The sequence below is a fragment of the Hylobates moloch genome, unplaced genomic scaffold, assembly GCF_009828535.3.
Source record: "Hylobates moloch isolate HMO894 unplaced genomic scaffold, HMol_V3 SCAFFOLD_12, whole genome shotgun sequence".
In the NCBI taxonomy this organism is placed as follows: Eukaryota; Metazoa; Chordata; class Mammalia; order Primates; family Hylobatidae; genus Hylobates; species Hylobates moloch.
The window spans coordinates 104,509,267-104,535,398 of NW_026652287.1; the positions used below are offsets into that span (position 1 = coordinate 104,509,267).

Here is a 26,132-nt window from a genome sequence, read left to right on the forward strand (position 1 = left end):
GCTCCTCACATCCCAGAAGGGGCGGCCAGACAGAGGCGCTCCTCACTTCCCAGACGGGGCTGCCACGCAGAGGCGCTCCTCACTTCCCAGATAGGGCGGCCAGGCAGAGGCGCTCCTCACTTCTGAGACAGGGCGGCCGGGCAGAGGCACTCCTCACTTCCCAGAAGGGGGGGCTGGGCAGAGGCGCTCATTTCCCAGGAGGGGCGGCTGGGCAGAGGCGCTCCTCACTTCCCAGACGGGGTGGCGGCCGGGCAGAGTCGCTCCTCACATCCCAGACAATGGGCGGCCGAGCAGAGACGTTCCTGACTTCCTAGACGAGGTGGCGGCCGGGCAGAGGCGCTCCTCACCTCCCAGACGAGGCAGCCGGGCAGAGGAGCTCCTCATAACCCAGAGGATGGGCGGCCAGGAAGAGACGCTCCCCACCTCCCAGACCGGGCGGCGGCCGGGCAGAGGCTGTAATCCCAGCACCCTGGGAGGCCAAGGCAGGCGGCTGGGAGGCGGAGGCTGCAGCGAGCCAAGACCATGCCACCGCAGTCCAGCCTGGGCAACACCAAGCACCGAGTGAGCGAGCCTCTGCCTGCAGTCCCAGCACCTAGGGAGGCCGAGGCAGGCAGAGCACTCGAGGTCAGGAGCTGGAGACCAGCCTGGCCAACATGGCGAAACCGCGCCTCCAGGCAAAGGAGAAAAACCAGGGAGGGGTGGTGGCGCGCAGCGGCAATCCCCGGCAGCCCGCAGGCCAGGGCAGGGATTGCCGGGGAGTGCTGGGAGCTGGACGCAGGGAGTCTGCAGCCAGCAGCGTGTAGTCCAGCCTGGAAAAGAAAGAAAGAGAGAGAGAAGGAGAGAGGGAGGGAGGCAGGGAGGGAGGGAGGGAGGAAGGGAGGAAGGAAGGAAGGAAGCTCTATATCACTTTAAACTTATGAAATAATTAAGAAAAACTGGAAAGCTGGGTAATTCTAAATATTGTCTGGGACACAGTGATACAGAAACAGTTTTGTCCATCTTATGGGAGAGGAAAGGGCAATGTATAACATAATTCCAGTTACATACTAGATCACCGTATGACCCGGCCATTCAGCTGCAAGGTACATTTCTCATGTATGTCCATAAGTTTAGAACATAATACTGATGACCTTATTTTTAAGGTTCAATCAAGCTGGTGGTGATATATTTCATAGCAGGAAAATGAAGGAAATACATGTCCATAATCAGAGGATTTGAATCAAGGATGAAAGCTTCATGATGTAAAATATTACATGGCAGTTAAAAACAATTGGCTAGAGGTAAGCCCATGAAATATAGGATAGAAATACAATATTTTGTTGTAGTTTGAGTGAAAAAGACAAAAAAAAAATTGAGGTCTACGATTCAATAAAACATAATTTAAAAATAATTGAATACCACAAAAACCCCAAAGAAAAACCAAAACAACCCAGACACTTCTTACTACAACACATGTTCCATGCTTCTCTCCCGGCTTCTGGTGGTCCCATGTGTTCCTTGGCTTGAAGATGTTCTTCCTGTGTCCTCACATCATCTTCCCTCTGTACATCTGCCTCTGTGACCAAATTTCCCATTTTTATAAGGACACAGTCATAGTCAATTAGGAACTACCCTAATGGATTAACTAACATATTACCTGAGGTTCTGAGGGTAACGACTCCAACATCTGTTTTGGAGACACAAACACTTAACATTGTCCTATGAATCTCTGCAGTTCTTCAAAGGGCAGAGTGAATAATAACCACAGCAATTTCAAGATAAACAGGCTTCCATTGTGAAATGGCTTGTTTAAAGAAACTATTAATTCCCTGCACTCTGCTGATCACGCTGTTGTTCACATTCATTTTAGAATTTCTCTTCCAAATCACTTTTGGTGCTTTCCTTCCTGCTTCTTTAATTTCCTTCAATGTTCTAGTTCTATTATGTTTTTATTCCATCAGCAATTTCTTAAATTTCTCTTTTCAACCTTAAACGGTTTTTCTGAAATTATAAAATTTACTGTGAACATTTCAAACATTTCCACATGTGCATGAAGTTAAAGTGAATGTTCACTCTGACACTCCCCTCTGCCCCATCCCTTCCCTCCCTCTACACCCAAGGAACAAATACCATTTAACTGGGTGAGGATCCATCCAGACACATTTTTTGTCTACTTACAAACATTAAGATTTCTAATTCGTCTTTGCATGACCGACTTGCTGAGTTAATTTACTGTCCACATTTCCTCTGTGAGATTTACTAATTGAAGTGCACCAACTGTGAATGGTCATAACTAGTCCCACCCCCACAATCGTTTCTCACAGATTAAGTGCCATAAGAGCATAGTGCTTTTTATCTAATTTGTTCATTAAATATAACAAAGTTACACTAACAAACATGAACATGAAACAAGTTTTACCTCCGCCAGGCGTGGTGGCTCACGCCTGTAATTGCAGCACTTTGGGAGGCTGAGGCGGGTGGACTGACGTCAGGAATTCAAGACCAGCTTGGCCAACATGGTGAAACCCCATCTCTACTAAAAATACAAAAAAACTAGCCGGGCATGGTGGTGGGCGCCTATAATCCCAGCTACTCGGGAGGCTGAGGCAGGAGAATCCCTTGAACTCGGGAGGCAGAGGTTGCAGTGAGCTCAGATGGCGCCACTGCACTCCAGCCTGGGCAACAAGAGTGAAACTCCATCTCAAAAACAAAACATGTTTTACCTCAATTGTAAACTATTTGTGGAAAACAGAACAGAAGTTCACAACTTTTAGTGTAAGTTCAAAACTTTTACTGACTTAAAAATGGGTGCTAAACAAGTTTAGGTCAATATATTGCACCTGTTCTCATGTGTTTTTCCTATACTAGACAGTAAGTTCCTTCCCTGCTCAAGGGCAGGACCCATAGCCCAGCCATCCACTGCATCCCACTCTTCCAAGTATGACCACAACAGTGAGTGGCCATGAAGCTAAATGACAGGTGTCTCATGAGATTCCTGCCTATCACAGCAGCAAGTTCATAGTAGGTCCTTGTACCAAACACTTAAAACTGTACGGAAAGAGCTGGAAGCTAAGAAAAACCCTAGGGTGTCCTTTATCCCATGGAAAACATCACTCCTGCTTTGGGACAAACTGGGGCCTAGGTCCTCAGGCCTGGAAAGTACCCTTTGATGACAGCCAGTATGTTTCTAGAGGGATTTCTCCAGCTCTCTTGAACCCAGGGCCTTAGTACAGCCACAGCTACAATACATGCAGGCTTCCGGAGAAAGGATGCAGGAGGGTGGGGGTCCTCAAGAGTCAACTCTCCTTCCCACAGGAAACTGTGCACTCTGTCCTGAAAAAACAAAAACAGAGAACTCTTAATTCACCAAGAATTGTATTTATAATATGTGCAAAAGGACCACAGTAAAAGGTACATGTCCACTATGAACACATGAAATATATATGCAGTGCTTTAAAAGGTTGTGAGGAAAGCTCAAACTGATAAAATGATAGTTTTCTATTTTTCACACAATACATGTTTTAACCTAGCATTATCTCATGTAGCTTGAAAACTAAAAGAAAATCTCACAAAAGAAATTTTAAATTACCATATTCAGGCTAAGTACAGTGGCTCACACCTGTAATCCCAGCTTTTTGGGAGGCTGAGGTGGGTGGATCACCTGAGGTCAGGAGTTCAAGACCAGCCTGAGCAACATGGCAAAACCCTGTCTCTACTAAAAATACAAAAATTAGCTGGGCATGGTGGTACACGCCTGTAATCCCAGCTTCTTGGGAGGCTGAGGCAGGAGAATCGCTTGAACCTAGGAGGCAGAGGTTGCAATGAGCCAAGATCGCACCCCTGCACTCCAGCCTATGCAACAGAGTGAGACTCCATCTCAAAACATAACAAAACTAATTACCATATTCAATGCTAGCACCAAGGGACTAAGGTCATGGTGGTTAACTAAGAAACTCACGTAAACCTGCACACATATATCCTGATTCACCTGTTAAAATGCTAGGCACTTTATTTTGCAGCAAAACTTCACGCAAATGTTTACAAGATCAGACAATGAGATTCCTTTCCATGTTGTTTTCTTGGGTTTACTGGGTTTACCATGGATTCATCTTAGTTGTGTGTTTCATTTTGCCTGTTTTAGCTATAATTCAATCCCTAGAAAAATGCTGAGGGGTACCTAAAAATACCCCTCTACACAGGATTAAAGAACCTGATAAACACCAGAAAGAATTAGGACTCACCTGAGAGGGCCAAGCAAGTACAAAGTGATCACTATGTTGCCAGATAAAATAAAGACAACAAACAAATAGAATGGAATCAGGAAAATGTGAGAGTGCTGAGCGTTTGAAACCATATTAAGCTAGGTGTGGTGGCTCACACCTGTAATCCCAACACTTTAGGAGACTGAGGCAGGATGATGAGTCTAGCAGTTTGAGACAAATCTGAGGAACACAGCAAGACCTCATCTATACAAAAAAATTTAAGGCTGGGTGCGGTGACTCACACCTGGAATCCCAGCACTTTGGGAGGCCAAGGCAGGTGGATCACTTGAAGCCAGGAGTTCCAGACCAGCCCAGCCAACATGGTAAAACCTTGTCTCTACTAAAATTACAAAAATTAGCCAGGTGTAGTGATGCATGCCTGTATCCCAATCTACTCAAAAACTTGAGGCAAGAGGACCATTTGAGCCCAGGAGTTCGAGATTACAGGGAGCTATGATCATGCCACTGTACTCTAGCCTGGGTGACAGAGCAAGTCTCTGTCTCTTAAAAAATGAGTTTATTAATAAAAATCAAAGCCTTAAACAGTCTTATGTAGTGCACATTTTAATGTGGTGCACATTTTAATGTGGCCATCCATACATGGGTTCTTCTCACCCTAGATATAAAAAAGTGTCACATGAAGACATTCTCAGTATTCTAATTTCTTGTAAATTCAAGAATCTCATGACACAAGCCTTCATATTTCTCACAAAGAATTACTCTCCTCACGGATATCCTCCCAGAGATGTCAGGATCAAAGGCAGCTTCCAAGAAATGTCTGAAGAGCTGCCCTCACTGTCCAACTCTGACAAAAGATGGCAGTGAATGTATGTAAAAAAAAAAAAAAAAAAAGGGAATAAAACCCCTTTACATCTCAAACATTCCCCTACCAAAAAATAAAACTGAAGGGAAGTCTGTAAGGACATAAAGCAAGAAGATACCTGTGACTGAAGGTTTTCATAAGTTCATAGAGAAAATCCCAAGGTGGGTCAAATTCCAGCATGGCTCTTTATAGGACAAGTAAGTGATGATCTGGTCACAGAAAGTTTTCTCACATCAATGACAATTATGTAGTAACTTTTCATTATGATTCTCAGATAGTAAGATTTTTCCTCTGGCCAAAGACTGTCCTTAATAGTTATATTTGGAATGTCTTTCTCCAGCATGAGTTCTCTGATGTTGATGGAACGGCTTCCACATTTCCCTGTGGTATGAATCCTTCTGCAATGAGTGAGAACTGGGTGGTGACTGAAGGGATCGTTACATTCACTGTATTCATAGGGCTTCTCTCCAAAGTGACTGCTCATGTGTTAAGAAAGAGCTGACAAAAAAAAATGAAAAGTTTCCTGACATTCTTTGCACTCGAAGGGCTTCTTCCTCCAGTGTGGGTCCCATTATGAATGATAAAATAAGAACAGTGGGTGAAGGCCTTGCTGTACTCATTGCAACAATAGGGTTCTCTCATGTATGGACCCTTTGGTGCTGCAGAAGGTGTGACCTGCGTTTAAAGGCCTTCCCACACTCGATACACTTGTAGGGCATCTCCCCAGTGTGGATGACAGAGTGTTGAATGAGGTACGTGCTCCGGTGAAAGGCTTTCCCACACTGGGTGCATTCATAGGGCTTCTCCCCAGTGTGAATCCGCTGGTGCTGTATCAGTTCTGAGCTGCATCTGAAGGCCTTTCCACATGCCATGCAATCATAGGGCTTCTCTCCAGTGTGGATGATGTAGTGTTGAATTAGGTGGGCTCTATTGCTAAAGGCTTTCTCACATTCTTTGCACTCAAAGGGTTTTTCTCCAGTGTGGGTCCTATTATGGCGGATAAAAGTAGACCGGTGGGTGAAGGCCTTTCGACATTGACTGCACTCGTAGGGTTTCTCTCCACTGTGGATTGGATGGTGCTGCATGAGGTACGACCTGCGTTTGAAGGCCTTCCCACACTCAAGGCACATGTATGGTTTCTCCCCGGTGTGGATGAGGTAGTGCCGAATGAGAGTTGAGCTCTGGCTAAAGGCTTTCCCACACGCATTGCATTCATAGGGTTTCATTCCAGTGTGAACCCTCTGATGTCGAACGAGATACCACTTCCTGTTAAAACCTTTCCCACACTGCTTGCATTTGTAGGGGTTTGTCCCTGCATGAATCAAGGCATCTTTCCCTGGTTGCTGTGTGTCACATTCATGGAGAACATCTGCTGATAACCACTCTTGTAAGGCCCTGGAGTGCAGACCATCATCTGTCCCCAAACCTTCACCTTCAAGGCTCACTTTCCCAAGATGGATCTCCTTGTGGAGGTCTGTCTCTGGTGTCACTTTACCTTTCTGCATTTCCAAAAGCCCTTCCTTATCCCTAGATCTCCCCAACCTCGAATCACTTGAGGTTGAAGATTCCAGAGTCAGGCTTCCCTGGAGAAAGGCCTGCTCAGATAAGACTGGCGGGTAAGTGGTTGGCTCTCTGGTATGAACTTGTGCTCTGTCACCTGAAGGGCATCAACAAACAAAGGAGGGGTCTTTTAGTGATAAAATATAGAAAAACACAAAATAACCACTACAGTAGGAAAATGAAGATGAAAATAGTGCCTATGATACTTGCTGCATTTTTATATCTCTAACCCAGGTTACCAAATACTTCTTACAGTCCTTGTATCCTTGACACCATTAAAGGGAAAATCTGGAGGGCAGGCTGGACCAGGGGACAGAGCATCCAGAGTAAAGACATTCCTCTTTACAGTTCAGAGTAAGGAAGAGATAACAGAATTTTGATGACATTGTCTGAAGGGCATTTGCTTCAAGAATTGAACCCTTACATCCACCTGACAAGGGATTAATAACCAGAATATATAAGGAGCTTAAACAACTCTATAGGAAAAAAGTCTTAAGAATCTGATTTAAAAATGGGCAAAAGGGCCGGGCACAGTGGCTCACGCTTGTAATCCCAGCACTTTGGGAGGCCAAGGCGGGCGGATCACGAGGTCAGGAGATCGAGACCATGGTGAAACCCCGTCTCTACTAAAAAAATACAAAAAATTAGCCGGGCGTGGTGGCGGGCGCCTGTAGTCGCAGCTACTGGGAGAGGCTGAGGCAGGAGAATGGCATGAACCTGGGAGGCGGAGCTTGCAGTGAGCCGAGACTGCACCACTGCACTCCAGCCTGGGTGACAGAGCGAGACTCCGTCTCAAAAAACAAACAACAAACAAAAATGGGCAAAAGATCTGAATAGACACTTCTCAAAAGAATACACACAAATGGCAAACAGGTATATGAAAAACTGCTCAACATAATTGACCATCAAAGAAATGCAAATCAAAACTACAATGAGATATCATCTCATCCTAGTCAAAATGGCTTTTATCCAAAAGACAGGCAATAACAAATGGTGACAAGGATGTGGAAAAAAGGGAACCCTCATACACTGTTGGTGGGAATTTCAATTAGTACAACTACCATGGAGAACAATTTGGAGGTTCCTCAAAAAAACTAAAAATAGAGCCACCATATGATCCAGCAATCCCAGTAGAGGTATATACCCAAAAGAAAAAACAAATCAGTACATCAAAGAGGTATCTGCACTCCCATGTTTACTGCAGTACTAGGCACAATAGCCAAGATTTGGAAACAATTTAAGGGTCCATCAACAATGAATGGACAAAGAAAACGTGGTGTGTATACACAATGGGGTACTATTTGGCCATAAAAAAGGAGATCCTTTATTTGCAATAACATGGATGGAACTAAAAATCAAAACAATTGAACTCATGGAGAGAGAGAATAGAAAGATGGTTACCAGAAACTGGGAAGGGCAGTAGGGTGGAGTAGGGAGGAAGTGAGGATGGTTAATGGGTACCAAAATAAAGTTAGAAAAGAATGAATAAGACAGTATTTGATAGCACAACTGGGTGGCTATAGTCAACAATAATTTATTGTATACTTTAAAATAACTAAGGCTATAACTGGATTGTTTGTAACACAAAGAAAGGATAAATGCTTGAGGTGACAGATACTTCCTTTACCTTGATGTGATTATTATGCATTGTATGCCTATATTAAAATATCTTATGTACCCCAAATATGTGTACACCTATGTACCCACATAAATTAAAAATTAGCCAGGCGTGGTGGTGCATGCCTGTAATCCCAGCTACTTGGGAGGCTGAGGCAAGAGAATCGCTTGAACCTGGGAGGCGGAGGTTGCGGTGAGCCAAGATTGCACCATTGCACTCCAGCCTGGGCAACAAGAGCGAACTCTGTCTCAAAAAAGAAAAAGAAAAATAACTGAAGCCTTTTGGTGCTCTGAGAGTTTAGGGAAGTTGCACCTAACAAGACTGGAAAGAAAAAGAGATCATGGAAGGCTTGCTAGAGGAGGTGTCCCATAAGCTGAGTCCTAAAAGAGAAGCCAGTCATTGCCAGAGAGAGGAAGTGGGCAATGGGTTGAAGGTGAGGAAGTAAAAATGGGTAGATTCACCGTTTGGGCACCAGATGCCTGGTGAAACCAATATAAAAGGGTGATTAGAGTTGGAGAAAGAAAATGAAGATTCCAGCACAAAAGGGATAGGACACACAGGAATAAATGGTACAAAAGGCCTAGCATGGTAAGATCTGACAAGTTTCTGCTGTGTCAGGAGGCACAATGCATGGCAGACAAGAGGGTACTGGAGACAGAATGACTCAGTTCAAATCCTGCCTGTGTCAAGTGGGTTGATACTGGAGGATGACTTTCTCCACCAGGTCTCCAATTCCTCAACTAAGAGACTAGGAGACTCAATTTCTCAGGCTATCATGAGGTTAAATGAGAAAATGCACAGTTCTTGATGCAGCACAAGTGTTCATTAAATTGTCGGACATTACCCTTATTATTTTCATTGCTGCACTGGGCAATTTGGGTAATGGCAGTGACACGAGCAAGAACAACTTCAGTGCTGTGATCTGAGGAACCTAGCAGCTGTGCTTCATAAAGTGGCCAACATCACATGCTTAGAAGACCTGAGTGCAGCAGCAGTCTCATACCTGGAATGGTGGGGATGGGAAATGGTGCGGCTACTCTGGAAAAATATTTGGGGGTTTGATTTAAAACTGAGCACAGATCTGTCTCTTGACTCCACCAGTCGTCTCCTGGGTGTATATGCAACAGAAATGAGTGTTTATATCCACTAAATATTATGGAAAATAGTATTCATAGCAGCATTCTTCATAATCTCCAAACAAGGTAAACAATACAAATGTCAACCAATAGGAGAGTGAAGAAACAGATTCTGATGTTTTCACACAATTTTATGGTACACAGCATACAGGATAAACCCAGCTCATGGACACAATGATGGTGAAAAGAAGAAATACACAAAACAGAAAATGCTTTGGGGCTCCAATTACGCCCATTCACAACTAATTAAAAACTAGTCCTTAGGGAGAGAGTCTAAACAGTGGCTCCCACTGCAGGAGGAACTATTGACAAAGACAGGGTGACAAACTGCCAAGGTGCTGTAAATATTGTAAATCTTGACCTAGATGAAGAATTCAATTTGCAGAAATGCAAAAATTTAAGCTGAGCCCTTCAAATTTGTACTTATTATTGTATACATAAGATTTTTTTTTAGTTTGAGAAATTTTAAACAAAAAAATATTAAAGTCAAGTGTAAACATCTCTTCCAAACATGAGACAACTCCAAGAAGCTTGGCTTTACAAGTGGGGTCAACACAAGTTACAGGGTATGGTAGGTGAAAAAGCATTTTGTCTGTTTTCCCCAAGTGTAAGCAATTTGAGTACACTTTTTTTTCGTTGTTTAAACTTATATTCACTTTCTGATTTTGTATTGTGCACACTTTTTATTTGAATATAGGTAAGTCGAAGGTACAGACAAAGCAGAGATTTTTTTAAAAAAAGCAAGTTCCCTGAGAACACAGCAGGTATGATGCAGGCACTGGCAAAGACACTGACCATGACTAGAGGTAAGATCTCCTCCATAGAGGACAAGAGAAGCCAAGTATAAGACCATGCAGATGAATCTTTAAGAACATTAACTACACATCCTATTTTTAACATGAAATTAATTATATACTGAAACATCAGCTGCTGGGGAAGTGGTGAAAATCTGAAACACATCTGAGTGGCTGCAGGAGCCAGTGCAGGGACAAGAGCTGCCCAGAGGAATGGGGCAGATGTGGGGAGACCTGTTAGGAGCCTCTGGTGTGGCCCAGGCAAAAGATGACAAGAGCCTGGACTAGGTTGTTGGTGAAGGAGCCAAGGAAAGCAGTGGAGGTGATGGACTTAGGAGATTTGGATCATTTAAAATGAGCAGGACTAGGGATGAATGGATGCTGGGTTTGATGAAGTTAGGTGGAGTCCAGGAGCTATGTGGTGTGTTTCCAGCCTTCTAACCTGCTTGGATGGTAAGACATTCTCTGAACTGAGCATCTTTTTTAGGTATCAGGAGCTAAAGGTGCCTCTGAGACACTTAAGTGGAGATGTGGGATTGAGGGAATGGGGAGGTATTTGGAACACAGGGTTGCAGATGGGGCTGGCCAAGAAGCCCAAGGGGAGAGCCCATGACTCAGTCGTGATACAAATCCACAAGGCAGACAGCTCCAGCTACACTCATCAGCACAGATGTAGGGCAGAGAAGGCCAACTGTCACCTTGGTGTTTCTCAGGGCAAGAGGGGCAGGAAGATATGGGGGGCAAAGGGCTGCTTCTGAGTCTCTGATGGTCTAACCGGAGGATGGATGAGTGGATGGAGAGGGTGGAAAAGAGTGGGATTCACAGCATAATGCAGACAGTAATATCAAGGGAAGGAAAGTTCCCTTTCTCTTGAGTCCAGAAAGAAATGTATGACGTTACATTTATGATGATTAAAACTGTTCATGCGTAATACTAACTAGCTGACATTTGTTGATCCTATGGACCAGGAACTGAACTAAGCAGTGTCATGCATTATATCTACATTCTCTAACAACTCAGTGACACAGAAATTATATCACTCTGATTTTTTTGAGTAGAGGAGCCTGAGGTGATGTAAATCAAACCCATTAATTCTTTTCCATGGGCACACAGCCAAATCACATTTGTCAGTCCTGAGCATCTAGGTGTGGCCAAATGCCTAGTTCTTGTCAAGACTATGTGGTTGTCAAGTATGTGTACAACTGGGTATGACTTCTCCCCTTCTTCTTGTTCCCCTTCTACCAGCTGGATTGAGCCAGAGCAACCATAAAGATTCCTGTTCACAGCAAAAGGTACCTGTGTCTCTGAATTATTGTGTGGCTCAGTGCTCACCTGATGATGGACACTATAATCCAAAGTGAGTCAGAAACAACCAGGCCCCCAGGAGGCCACAATGAGCAGTTTCTCACAGAAATTCAGAGGCAGTGGTGCCCTCACATTCTGAAGACTGCCATGACTCCACCTGACCAGCTGGTGGCTGCTTACCTGCACAGGTGGGGTGTGAGAGGCCTCTCTTCACTGTCCACAGCTCCTGCCCATGCTCTAGCAGGTGGACCAACTCTGGTTTGGGAACCCGATGCCCTGTTGACAGCAAAAGAAATAGAATAGGGGTAATTTAATGAGAAAATGAAAGTCTCTCCATCCTGCCTAGGACTTCATGACAGGGGCCAGACATGAATGAAGCTGCTCCCAAAGTAAGCAAAATGCTGATGTGAGACCTGAAAATCAAGGGCATTGCTCTGAGCGAACTGTGTTCCCCATAAAAGCCACACGTTGAAGCCCTAACACCCAGTGTGACTGTAAAGGATCTTTAGAAGGTAATTAAAATTGAATGACGCCACAAGGGTGGAGCCTTAATCTGATAAAATTATGGCCTTATAAAAACAGAAGGAGAGGGAGAGAGATCGCTCCTCTGTCCCTCCATCTTGTAAGAACACAGCAAGGCAGCCATCTACAAGCCAGGAAGAGAGGTCTCAATAGGAATCAAACTTGCCGACACCTTGATCTTGGACTTCCCAGCCTCCAGAAGCATAAGAAAATAAACTCTCATTGTTTAAACCACCGAATCCATGACATTTTATTATGGCAGCCAAGGAGATAAAGACAGGCACAAATCCCACTGTTGGGCTACAACTGCCATGGAGGGTAGTGCTATCTGTCTACACAACACCCACTGCCCATGACCTCCGTCTGTGGAAGCCAACATTGTTCAGGCACACAACACTTTGACAGCCATGGGGCACTGCAAAGGTGAGCTGCTTCCTCCAGAAGGCATTTTCTTTCTTTCTTTTTTTGAAACAGAATCTCACTCTATTGCCCAGGCTGGAGTGCAGTGCTCGGCTCACTGCAGCCACTGCCTCCCAGGTTCAAGGGATTCTCCTGCCTCAGCCACCCGAGTAGCAGGGATTATAGGCATGCAAAACCATGCCTGGCTAATTTTTGTATTTTTAATAGAGACCGGGTTTCACAATGTTGGTCAGGCTGGTCTCGAGTGCCTGGCCTCAAGTGATCCTCCTACCTCAGCCTCCCAAGGTGCCACTGCACCCGGCCCCAGGAGGCATTTTCTAACGAATCTAAATCATTGCTTCTCAAACACCTCGTGCTTTCAGAACCACTTGGGGATGCCTGATTCCAATCTCAAACCAAATGAAACAAAATTTCTTCATGTGAGACCTGGGCATTGGTACTTCCAAAATGTGCCCCCCAAAATTCTGGTGCCCAGATGGGGCTGAAAACCACTGGCTGAGGCTGGACATGGTGGCTCCTGCTGTAATCCCAGCACTATAGGAGGCCGAGGCAGGAGGATCACTTGAGGCCAGGAGTTCAAAACCAGCCTGGCCAACATGGTGAAACCCTGTCTCTACCAAAAATATAAAAAATTAGCTGGGTATGGTGGTGTGCACCTATGGTCCTAGCTACTCAAGGGGATGAGGGTGGGAGGATTGCTTGAGCCTAGGAAGCAGAGGTTGCAATAAGCTGAGATCATGCCACTGTACTTCAGCCTGAATGACAGAGCGAGACTCCATCTCAAAAAAATAATAAATAAAAGGAAAAGAAAAACCACTGGTTGAAATAAATTTGTAATGCAAGAGTCTTCATTAGGCAGGTGACCAAAGCTGGATTCTCATTGTGAAAAGAAAGCATTTATTCCAGGGTGGGAGGAGGGATTGAACATGGGGGCCTGCTGCCCTAGTCAAGGCTGCAGCACCCAGCATCCCTATGAGGAGCCAGCCTGAGGACAATCAGAAGCCTGAACCAAGAAGAAGGAACAGAGAACTGGGACATCCTTGATGGCATCACTGGGCTGCGGCACTGAACAAGCCTGGAGCCAACCACACCACCTCAGGCTTCTCATCAGGGAGTTAGTGAATTTCCTTCCAGGTGAAGCCAGTTTGATCTGGTTTTCTGTTATATGCAGCCAAATGCTTTCCACTAGATGTGGTGAGTAAAAGACGAGGATTCTGTATAGAAGACCAATGACTGAGGTACAAGGATCCACAGAAATATCGACTGGCAGATTCTGAACCATAGCCCAGGATTCCTTCAGACATGTCACAGTAAGGTCCACCAATGTGTGCTACATGCCTGGGTTTGAGTTCTGGGACAGGGCTGTGGGAAAGGTGAATCAGATGATCCTCTGGCTCTCCCAAGAGCTGAGCTCCCTGTCACTTTTCACATGCTGGTTCCTCCACCTGGAACACTGTTACCCTCTTCCACCTCCTTCTATCCAGCTAACTCCTACTCAGCTTTCAGGTCTCAGCTCCACTGTCACTTCCTGAGATGCCCTCTTTGGAACACCGACAATAGGTTATGATGTCCTGCTTATTTATTCCTAAATTCCCCTCATTTTTCTTTCTAGAATTATTTCAATTTTGTCATCTATGGATTGATGTCTACCTTCCCAACTGAACTGAGTGTGCCATCATTTCTAATAACTTCTTTATCCTGACCCATTTTTGTTAAATACTGTACTCTAAAAGGGAACCTTGCTGTGGTCTGGTAAGTGAGAAGTCAATTTCACTTCCTACAAATAGAAGTCTGAAATCACAACACAATAAAATCAAGACAATGCCAGTAAGTCCCAGCAAGCCCATGTACGTTTCTCAGGGCTGAGTTGGAGGTTGTCCCCTCTGTTAAAAAAAGAAATGAACTGCACTGGAGGAGTGAAAGGAAAATGAAAGACTCAGCACTGATCTGAGACTTTTTTTTTTGAGACGGGAGTCTTGCTCAGTCACCCAGGCTGGAGTGCACTGGCATGATGTTGGCTCACTGCAACCTCTGCCTCCCGGGTTCAAGCGATTCTCCTACTTCAAACTCCCAAGTAGCTGGGATTACAGGTGTGCACCACCGCGCCCAGCTAATTTTTGTATTTTTAGTACAGACGGGGTTTCACCATCTTGGCCAGGTTGGTATTGAACTCCTGACCTCGTGATCCACCCACCTCGGCCTCCCAAAGTGCTGGGATTACAGGTGTGAGCCACCGCACCCAGCTGATGAGACTTTTATGACAACAATTAGCGTGCTGGACAGAGAAAGTAAAAGGAGTGGCTTTATCAGGGTATCAACCCATGCCATTTGAGGACATTCCTGTGTACCCTCTAAAAGCACCTCCTGGATCAACAGAGCATGGATATCCAGCATCAGAAAACAACTAGTGACCATGCAGGCACCCAGATGCCTTTTTACAGAGATTGTATTATTGCTTAGGAAGATATCCGAGGGGCACTGAGTACAAATGTCTTCTGGGGGGCTGCCTGAGTCACCCCGTTCTCTAAAAACAGCCCATCACCCATGGTCCCTGCTTAATAGGGCTGTGGCCACAGCTGACCCCACCAGGATGGCCAATCAGCTTCCTTCTTATGCAATCTGGATTAAGGACCTCAGAATGGGCTGACCACTGGAGTGAGGGTTTGTGTTAAAAGGACATTTTCTACCCCAACAATCTCTGATGTAGACAAAGGGAGACCAGTGAGGAAGAGGTGGGACCAGAAAGGTCTGTCAAGAGAAAGGTGGGCAGTTCCAGTGAACTTTTTGCCTGGCCAAGAATCAGGGTTAGGGTCCTCCTCAGGGATGAGAGGTGAGCCATTACCTAGTGAAACCAGGAGCCCACAGGTCTCCAGCATCACCTCTCGGTACAGGGTCCTCTGGGCCAGGTCCAGCTGTCTCCACTCCTCCCCGGTAAAGGTCACGGCCACATCCTTGAAGGTCACCATCTGGAAAGTCAAACAGAAGTAATGCTACTGGCCTTGTGTTGTCGGATAGGATCAGAACCTGTCACTCAGTCTCTAGTCAATGTGCAGAGAGATCCAGGTCTGAATCAACTAGGTCTCCTTTGGGCTGACTTCTGTGCAGGACTCAAAGGGGAGGCAGATACTGCCTTTTGACATAATGCAATTGTGCCTGAGAGAAAAGCCTTCTATGGGGAAGCTGTTGAAGATGATACAAACAATGGCAATCCCACAAGGACTATGGGAAGCAGACAGTAAGTGCTCTGGCATATTAAAAGAATGGAGGAAAATGACTGATACTAATCCAACCACGATAACAGCAACAGCAGCAGCTAACTGTGGGGGAAAGAAAGATAGATCAGACTGTTACTGTGTCTATGTAGAAAAAGGAAGACATAAGAAACTCCATTTTGATCTGTACTAAGAAAAATTTTTCTGCCTTGAGATGCTGTTAATCTGTAACCCTAGCCCCACCCCTGTGCTCGCAGAAACGTGCTGTATTGACTCAAGGTTTAATGGATTTAGGGCTGTGCAGGATGTGCTTTGTTAAAAATGTGTTTGCAGGCAGTATGCTTGGTAAAAGTCATGGCCATTCTCCAGTCTCGAGTACCCAGGGACATAATGCACTGCAGAAGGCCACAGGGACCTCTGCCCAAGAAAGCCTGGGTACTGTCCAAGGTTTCCCCCCACTGAGACAGCCTGAGATATGGCCTCGTGGGAAGGGAAAGACCTTACAGTCCCCCAGCCCAACACCAGTAAAGGGTCTGTGCTGACGAGGATTCGTGAAAGAGGAAGGCCTCTTTGCAGCTGAGATAAGAGGAAGGCATCTGTCTCCTGCTCGTCCCTGGGAATGGAATGTCTTGGTGTAAAACCCGATCGTACATTCTATTTACTGAGATAGAAGAAAACCGCCTTATGGCTGGAGGTAAGACATGCTGGCGGCAATACTGCTCTTTACTGCACTGAGATGTTTGGGTAAAGTCAAACATAAATCTGGCCTACGTGCACATCGTAGTTTAAGCACCTTTCCTTAAACTTATTTATGACACAGAGTCCTTTGCTCACATGTTTTCCTGCTGATCCTCTCCCCACTCATTACCCTATAGTCCTGCCACATCCCCCTCACTGAGATGGTAGAGATAGTGATCAATAAATACTGAGGGAACTCAGAGACTGGTGCTGGTGTGGGTCCTCCGTATGCTGAGCGCCAGTCCCCTGGGCCCACTTTTCTTCCTCTGTATTTTGTCTCTGTGTCTTATTTCTTTTCTCAGTCTCTCGTCTCCACCTTGCGAGAAATACCCACAGGTGTGGAGGGGCAGGCACCCTTCACTAAGTCCTCTGATCCTCACTGTGTCCCTGCCAGGCTAAGGCTTCCTTAGCCGTGGTAAAGCAAATAAAGGCCTGACTTAAATAAGGCCTCCTGAATCTGACACTTACCAGCTTTGTAACTATGACGATATCACATGATCTCCCTAAGGCTCGATTTCGGAATCAACACAGTAACTATTCCCATCTCAGCAGGCAGCTCTAAGAACTAAACAAAATATTCACTTAGGCAATCAGTGGAGTGCCTAGCACATGTAAGTGCCTGATGTGTTTGGGAACTTTATTAATCCCCTGACAGGCCCAGAGGTAAATGTCGTTATCACTTCCATTTCACAGTCAGCAAAGGCTCAGGGAGCTTTAGAAATCACTTACAGCCTCACATTTAAAAAACAAGCGCAGCATTTGAGCACCACTAGAACACCTCACCAAGCTGCCAGAGAGCAGGCAGGTGGGAGTGAGGGGTGCTTTTAACTACAGCCAGCACTGCCAGGATGGGTGTGGAACTGCAGCCCCGCAGAGACCTGAGAACAATGTCCCAGACAAACGGGAAGTGCAAGGGCAAAGGCTGAAAATGGGAAACAGCTGGGCAAGTTCAGGACTCCCTGGATGAATGCAGTGAGAAAGGGGACAATGGAAGAGGAGAAAGATGTGGTCAAAAGGGCAGACGAAGCACAGCCTTGCAGACCATGCTGGTAGGAGGGGGTGGATTTATTGGAAATGTGATGAGAGTCCCTATAAGAGAGGCCTATTCAATCATCAACCATTTATTAAGTACAATAAATGTACTGAAGCCTGGCTGTTCTGGGTCTTGGGAGAGGGAAGCAACAGGCACTCACATTCCACGGTTGGAAAAAGGTCCTAAACAGGCAACTAAATAAATGAGTAAGGCAATGTCAGACGGCCTTAAAGATTCAGATGACAAGAAAACAGAGCAAGGAGACCAAAGAGACTCTGGTCAGCTTTAAACGGTGCAACAGACGAGACCTCTTTAAGCAGCGGACACCAGAGGGAGTCAGAAATAAAGCAAAGGAGGGAGAGGTGGATGAGAAATTAACAACTACCACAGGAGCTGACAGTAATCTGGGCTATCATGAAAGTAATCAGGGTGACTGCTAGAGAGTAACCCTGGGCCTCATGTGTTATCTCCAAAGGGACACTACATCCTGCATACCATCACCACTGAACATTTTAATGGATTCGTTTTTCACCTGTAACTAAATGTCTTAAACAGGAAAATATACTGTTAGTTGCAACCCAGCGTCCCTTGCCCTAAACTGAAAGACAAATTCCTCAGCTTGCCCTACCATCTTTTCTGCCCTGGCATAGCAGCAATCGCAAAAACGCTCCTCCCACCTCTTTCAGCCGCTGCCCTTCGTTTTGTAGAGACAGGAGGCCAAGGAGGCCAGAGGATCAGACTACTGCTGGGGTTGAGTCTCCAAACCTAGCACAGGCCCAGGGAGCATCTCCGGAAGCAACATCCTGAGCGACGTACCTGGGACGGACACACACACATCACCCAGGGAGCCGTTCAAGCTTCCTCAACCCAGGGGGCGGGCAGAGTAAATATTTCTACTTTCCGCGCGCAAAAATGAAGGACAAGGACAGTAACGGGACTTGTTCAAGGTCGCAGGCCCGGGAAAGAACACGGCTGGAAGCCACGAGGAGGACTACAGTCGCTCCTCTCACCTGTGAGGGGTTCCGGGACCCTATAAGCCCTATTTCATACCCCAACGCCGCGCACCCCAGAAACGGGGACGCTCCCCACGCCACCACGGGCCTGCATTCCGGACCCGGGACCGCGCGACCCCCTTCTAGGCCTCTGAGAAGCAACAGCAGGGACTGCACTGAGGACGACCTCGAAACGCCGTCCTCCCGCTCGTCGGGCCCAGGACGCTAAGGACGGGTGGCCGCGGGGAGCCGAGCCAGTCTGCTCACCTGCGCTGCGTCCTTCGTCTCCGCCATCCGACCGTTGGCAGGACGAGGCCGCGTGGGGCAGCTCCCACGGGCTCAAAATCCTACCCCGGGTCCTACAACGGTGCGGAGGTGAGACCCAGTCGCCCTACCATCCTTCCCAGCACAGTTCTGAGAGTGCGGATCAACACGCACCACCACAAACGTCCACGCCAACGAGGCCGGAAGTCCCGCCCCTGTGTCGGGGCCGCCTGCCACGCCTGTTCCTGTGCCAACATTGGTCCGGCGCACGCGCCGGCCCGCTGCCTTCTAGGTAATGTAGTCTTGTCCCGTAACAGGCCAGGCTTGGTTCTTTTTCCTTTTTTATTACGCACACCATGATTCTACATATCTCAGATGTTCTTAGTGGAGCAAGTGTACACACTGGATTGTAAATTTTTAAGACTTCCTATTATTCGGATGCCTCAACGTCCCTACAAGCAGGCTGTGAGCACTCGCCCAGGCACCCAGGTAAACGAGTTTGATAAAGGGGGCCCTGCCACGAGGTTCCCTGATTGCCCCCTCAGAGTGACCCAGTGACATTCCCATGTACCAGTAAAATCTTACACCTGGTTACTGCGTCCTCCTCCACCCTGACGCCAGGCACTGTCCCTGGGACTGGCGTCGATCTGGATCCCCGCTTCCCGCGTGGAGCCACTCCCGGGACGTGCTCATGGGGTTCCCTCTGTGGGACGTCTGCCTCCTCTGCGTGGACTGGTGTTGCCCAGGGCTCAGGAAGGTCTCCAGGGGCCGTGAGTCCCCGCCTGCTTCCGGAGTCCAGCTTCTTGACACCATCGTGAGAAAGAATTCAGGGATGAGTCAAAATGAAGCCAAAGGCAAGAAGCTTTTACTGGGAAGAAAAAGTACACATTTTTGAGAAGAGTGTACTTTTCCCAAGAGAAGAGGGAAGTGCGGACGTACGAGGGAGAGCGGGTCATGCACAATGGAGTTTGGGTTTCTAATTTTATGGGGTCTTCTAATTAGGGGGTGGAATAATCATGAGGTTTTTCTAGGAAAAGGTGGGAATTTCTTAGAATTGGGGTGCCAACCATTTTTATACTAAATGTGGGCATGCTTGGATTGGCCTGGCACTGGTGGGTGTGTGAGTTAATGTGGCAATGAGTGTATAATTAGGTCTGGGGTAGGAAATGGGTCAAATCTAGCGTCATGGGGCAGCCTATCCCCAATCCTGTTTGTTAAGGTCTCATCAGCCCAGTCTCCTTGTTGGGGTAGCTAATTTTAACAGCTTGATGTTTTCCCCCTTCTCCTGTGACCACACAGCATTCCTATTTTGTGGGTGTTTCTTTAATTAGAGAGTGGAATAATTATTAGGTACCCTGGAAAAGGAGGGAAATTCAGGGACCCACCTGGTTACCGCCCCCTTTCTCTCTTATTTGGGTTTGCCCAGAAGAGTCATGGACATGTCATCCTGACTGGGATTTTGGCAATTCTCTCTCTTATTTTGGGTTTTCTGTTATCCTATGGTTTCTTTGCCTAGTTCTTGTTTTTATTTGTTGTTTGAATTTTTCCATCCTCCTGCAACCACCCAGTGCTATTCCTATATCACTGTGAATATAAACACTCTTTAACCTTATAGGCTTCTTCAAGTATAATTCCCAAGACCATGTTGCAGTGGTCCTTAAAGAACCAATAAGGCAGAGAGAAACAAACATTTCCAAATTTTGTTCTCAGGAGTAAACCTTACTCAATTGTTAAAGGCTGTAGCTAGCTCAAAAGAAGTTTCCTTGACTCTGAAAAACAAAACAAGGATCAGCAATGTTCCAAGCAAAAGTCAAAAAGATTATTTCAGTTTTTCTATTAGTTCAGCCTATTCTGTTAACTCTTGTTCTGCTTGATATTTATAAACATTTTAGCTTTTCATGAGTCCTGTATGTTTTTCAGTTATCAGAAACCTGCATTTAGGAATACCTGTTAAAGTATTCCTACATCTGATTATGAACCATATTTTGAAAAGGATTAAAACAAGACAACAATTGTCCGTACATGACAAAATGTCCAGGGTGGTTAGTCAAAAACATGATTGACAAAAAAAATTTGGTTATTTCCGTGGTTTACAATAACTTAACATAACAACCTTAATTATGGTTGATAGCATATACTTTCACATTAGAATTTTCTAAATCCCGTGCAGTTTTGGAACACATATTAATAGTATTTGCTGAAATATAACCTGATGAAGATTAGACATCATTTTAGCAATCCCATGTAACAAAACATGTCAAATAATCCTGCTTGCCTCTTTTCTGGATGCCCCAGGGACCCTCTGTAGCATCCACAAGCTAGGTGTCAGGAAAGACAATTGATTTGTGGAAGCCTGTTAAACATGTTAACAGGCTTAAAATATTTGAGTTATGTACTAGAATTCCAGATTACTATAAGTTATTTATTTTGCCAAAATGATGACTCAAAAATTTGAAAAAGCAAAAACCTTTCATTAGCCTTTACTATTACATGAAAATTGTGTTCAAGAGAGAGAAAGCCAAATTTCACCCTTACATTAGTGTACTATTAATGTCAACCACAATTTTTAATGAAACCTTATAAGCAATTCCATCCAATCTTAACCAGTTTGAAAATGAGGTGAGATTTTCACAAACCTTTTATAACCCTTTACAAATTTTGCTAAAGAGTAGATTCGTGCATTAAGAGTTCTTTGTTACGCTTTTATTTCAATGCTCAATTTACAGAAAACCATATAATACCCTTTTGAATTTAGTCAATATGTTCACACAGTTTCCTTTGCAAGATTAATTCTTAGTTTTTTCCCCAGTTTGCCTAAACCTTCAGTTGTATTTTATCTACCTTAAGACAATTCTTTATCCCTAGGCAAAATGTACATTGCCATGCCTTCTTATAATTTTTTTACAAAAAACACATTTTACTGTTTTTACACACATTGCATGTAAATCTATTCAGTAGTCTCAATTACATGTCATAATGGTAACTCTTAGCAATATTTTTTCATGACGGAATCTTGCTCTGTCACCCAAGCTGGAGTGCAGTAGCACAATCTTGGTTCAATGAAACCACCACCTCCCAGGTTTAAGTGATTCTCCTGCCTCAGCCTCCCAAGTAGCTGGGACTACAGGCACATGCCACCATGCCAGCTGATTTTTTGTATTTTTAGTAGAGATGGGGTTTCACCGCATTAGCCAGGATGGTCTCAATCTCCTGACCTCGTGATCTGTCCGCCCCAGCTTCCCAAAGTGCTAGGATTACATGTGTGAGCCACCATGCCTGGCCCTACCTCTTAGCAATTTTTAACTTTAATGTAAAACCTGGTAAGTTGTTTTAATTATTTCCTGGGTGCAGATAAAGTTTAACTCCTTCCAGAATAAGTTAGGGGCATGGTTACTTCCATATGTTCCCAGACTTTACCCATTGTGAAGCAGGCAAGTTGAACAGTTCTTAAAGGCCAAAGGAGCAGTACAACCTTAAAACATTTAGCAAACCTAGTATCTGACCTGCATAATTTAGACCACATATTTACATCTTGGCTAAATTTGTATTTTGCCAATAATCCCTAAGACTGTTTTATTTTTAAAGATTAAAGTCACATGAACTGAGAGAAATTACAGTTTTTACTGTTCTTTCAAAAAATATTTGATCGGCCAGGTGCGGTGGCTCACGCCTGTAATCCCAACACTTTGGGAGGCTGGATGGTGGGTGGATCATAAGGTTAGGATATTGAGACCATCTTGGCCAACATGGTGAAACCCCATCTCTACTAAAATACAAAAAATTAGCCAGGCATGGTGGCATGTGCCTGTAATCCCAGCTATTTGGGAGGCTGAGGCAGAGCAATTGCTTAAACCTGGGAGGTGAAGGTTGCAGTGAGCCAAGATCACACTACTGCACTCCAGCCTGGTGACAGAGCAAGACTCCGTCTGGGGAAAAAAAGATTTTTTTGATCTAAGTGCTTATAGGCCAATCAATTACAGCTCTTTTTTATAGACATCACACAACACATATATGACTACACAGACAGACAGAAGAAGATCCAGCAGCTCAGGGTGGAGCCCTTTAAGAATAAGCCTACAAAATCATGTAGTTTCTGGGGCCTAATAAACAGGCATAGCTTGAAGGCAAAAACAGATTTTGAGAGGGATTTATCCATCTCTAATTTTGGGGGTTCCATGAGGAAAACAGAGATTTCCCCCAAATTGAATCTGTGGCACCTTGTCTGTTTTCTCAAGGAGTCCAAGGCCACCAGAAGTCATCCTTGAGCCTTTCATGCATGCACCAAGATTGGCAAGACAGAGTGGAGAAAAGTAATTCAGTTGACTGAGACACAAACCTTTTCCAGAAAAACAAGATCTAAGAAGAGAAAAACATAAAGGCGTTTCAAGTACACCTATAACTTGGGTATCCACTTTTAATTAAGCTGAGTGCTCTTTCAGAAAATTCTTCTTTATTAATTAAAACTTTACAGATAATATAAATAATGATCCTTATCTTTTTTTTAAACTGGTTTGCATCACTCTTTGTTGACAATCATGTTCAGGTTCTCCAGTTTACTTTTGGGGAAAGTGGCTGGGTTCAGGCAAGGACAGGTTTTTAACTAGACTGTAGACCCCTCTAACAGCAAGGCCTGGCCAGGCACAGTGGCTCACGCTTGTAATCCTAGCACTTTGGGAGGCCGAGGCGGGCGGATCACGAGGTCAGGAGATCGAGACCACGGTGAAACCCCGTCTCTACTAAAAATACAAAAAATTAGCCGGGCGTGGTGGCGGGCACCTGTAGTCCCAGCTGCTCGGAGAGGCTGAGGCAGGAGAATGGCGTGAACCCTGGAGGCGGAGCTAGCAGTGAGCCGAGATTGCGCCACTGCACTCCAGCCTGGGTGACAGAGCGAGACTCCGTCTCAAAAAAAAAAAAAAAGAAAAGAAAAGAAAAGAAAAAAACAGCAAGGCCTGATATTTGAGGAGAAAATTGTCTGTTAGCCAGAGACTTCCCTTAGGGGATAGCATCCTGCTATATTATGTGGGGTCAAAACAGTTATTTTCCGGCTGGGCGCGGTGGCTCATGCCTGTAATCCCAGCACTTTGGGAGGCCGAGGTGGGTGGATCACAAGGTCAAGAGATCAAGACTATCCTGGTCAACATGGTGAAACCCCATCTCTACTAAAAATACAAAAATCATCAGGGCATGGTGGTGCACATCTGTAGTGCCAGCTACTCAGGAGGCTGAGGCAGAAGAATTGCTTGAACCCAGGAGGCAGAGGTTGCAATGAGCCAAGATCATGCCATTGCACTCCAGCCTGGTGACAGAGTGAGAGTCTGTCTCAAACAAACAAAAAACAAACAAACAGTTATTTCCCATTATTAACTTGGTGGCCTCTGGCACGAGCAAAGCCACCGCTGCAACTTCTCGGAGGAAGGCTGGCCATCCTTTAACCATCAAGTCAACTTCCTTGCTTAGGTAACCCTCTGGCTGTTGAGCTGGACCTTGAGTCTTTGTTAAAATTCCCTGGGCCGTTTTCTTTCTTTCTGATACATAGAGATTAAATACCTTCCCTATGAGAAGACTGAGGGCTGGTGTTTTAAGTAATGCTTGTTTTAACTGGCTAAGGCTTTTGAGTTTTAAGATTCCAAGTGTTAGTTGCTTGAGTTTCTTTTATGAGGTGGTATAAAGGGCGAGGTATGTCACCATATCGAGGTACCCACAGTCTGCAAAATTCAGTAATGCCTAAGAATCCCCTTAACTGTTAAAGGAAATGGGCTTAATCCTTTCCTTACCTGGTGCTCTCGTCCCTTCTGGTAAGACTAGACTTAGGTACTTTACTGAAGTCTGACAGAGCTGAGCTTTAGATTTTGAAGTCCTATATCCCCTTTCAGCCAAGAAATTGAAGAGCGCCTCAGTGCTTTCCTGTTACTTCCTTAGTTGGAGCACCGAGGACAGTGTCATTTATATACTTCAAAGTTTAAACTTGAGGGTGAGAAAAATTAGAAAAACATTTGGACAGGGCCTGTTTCAGCAACTTCCTTCTGATATTGGGGGATGCCTGAGTAATAAACCTGCTCTTTATTGAATTGGGAGACAGGGAGGTGTGTTTCACTAAGGCCTCTCTCAGCCTTTCCATAATGGCTGAGGGATTTTCATCTGATTTTTGATTTAACACGGATTGTTTAGAGTAATTAAGAGATTTGGTTTGGTTTTTTGCTAGCCTTTTAATATGCACATCAGAAAGTGTATTCCACTCATCTATGCAATGACTAGTCTCCACTTAGGGTTTTCAAGGAGCACTTTTTATCTTCCTATTGGGAATGGGAATCCTGTCTCTTTTTTACCCTCTTTCCCCTTTTGACTGGGTTTCTTTTTTGACTGGCTATAGGATACATGCTCTTTGTCTCTGAATCTCTCAGCTGCCTTAGGGCTGCCTGTTTCTCAGCAGCAGTTAGAGTTTGGCTTAGGAGTAACATAACATCTCCCCATGCAAGATCAAACATTTGGGTTAGATTTTAGAAAGCTTTTATGTATCTATCAGGGTCATCAGAAAACTTGCCTAAGACCCCCTTATTTGTCTAAGGTACTGCAATGATATGGGAACTTGAACTCTAGTAGCACCACGTCCATTGGGCATTTCCTGCAGGGTCAACAGTGAAGTTGGAGTTTCTTGTGTGGCACAGCTGGAGGAGCTGATGCTTGGCTATTGGAGGCCCCAGATAAGGGATGGGGAGGTAGAGCATCCAGAAGTTGCATTTGAGGGTGTTTTCTGACTTTGGGATGTTGTCCACTGTGGGTTTGTCTGATATGACTGTTAAGAGGGCAGAGGCAATTTTGCAGTGCTTACAAAGAGCTGGGCTGTTTCACAGGGCAAAGAAGGCTTGCACATAGGGGACCTCAGATCATTTGCCCTCTCATGTGCAGAAAAGATCTAGTTGTTGGATATTATTGAAATTAACACTTCCCTCAGCAGTCCAGGCCTATCCCTCCTGGAGCTAGTAAGATGGCTATGTCCTTGTACAGAAGAATATAAGCCATTTTTCTTCAGTCTCAGGGTTAAAAGTCTCAGTGTCTCAGGATGCACTCAAGAGGAGTGCAGACTGAAGATGGTTTGTTACCTGTTTTAAAAACAGTAGGAGAAAAGGCGTCCCTTGGTCTTTTTCCTTTTTTTGGTGTGACCCAGGGTGGAGAGAAAGATCGAAAGTGTATCCCACTTCTCTTTCTTCCCATACTCTGGGTCCTGGCCACCATCATAGGTGTCACCCATGGATGCAAGCATGACCTTCACCCGTGGATCTGGAAGAGACAGTTAGGTGTAATAGTCATGCTTACCTGTATGAGGACCTAACTCTCCACCCTGCTGGTTTCCTAGTCCCAAGTGGCCCATAAGGCTCCCAGGGTATCCTAGCGGTCTGGGAGATATTGTATTTGGGTGAGACCCTTTAATGGAGGGAGTGTTTTAATACTATCTCTGGCTTCCCTTGCTATGGCT

At 45.2% G+C, this 26,132-nt stretch overlaps 2 protein-coding genes across 3 annotated transcripts in view; one reads left to right on the forward strand and one right to left on the reverse strand.

Moving 5' to 3' along the window:
• Nucleotides 1-15,355, forward strand: part of ZNF549 (zinc finger protein 549) — a 34,287-nt gene extending 18,932 nt beyond the window's left edge. Inside the window, exon 4 of the transcript XR_004250964.2 lies at nt 11,418-15,355. The gene's annotated coding sequence lies outside the window, so the exon portion shown is untranslated. The remainder of the gene's footprint in view (nt 1-11,417) is intronic.
• On the reverse strand, nt 2,688-18,859 carry ZNF550 (zinc finger protein 550). Of its 2 annotated transcripts, XR_009208969.1 has the most exons (5): nt 18,662-18,859; nt 15,262-15,385; nt 11,658-11,753; nt 5,183-6,721; nt 2,688-3,312 (listed from the first exon to the last, which is right to left on the reverse strand). XR_009208969.1 is itself a non-coding variant. In XM_058425270.1 (4 exons), exons 1-4 carry the CDS (start codon nt 18,686-18,688, stop codon nt 5,703-5,705), a joined length of 1,266 nt encoding a protein of 421 aa, XP_058281253.1. In that variant the 5' UTR covers nt 18,689-18,859; the 3' UTR covers nt 4,946-5,702. The 2 variants fall into 2 exon arrangements, 1 of the variants encoding a protein (XP_058281253.1); XM_058425270.1 differs by lacking the exon at nt 2,688-3,312 and having other exon boundaries at nt 4,946-6,721.
• Nucleotides 18,860-26,132: the final 7,273 nt, after the last annotated feature.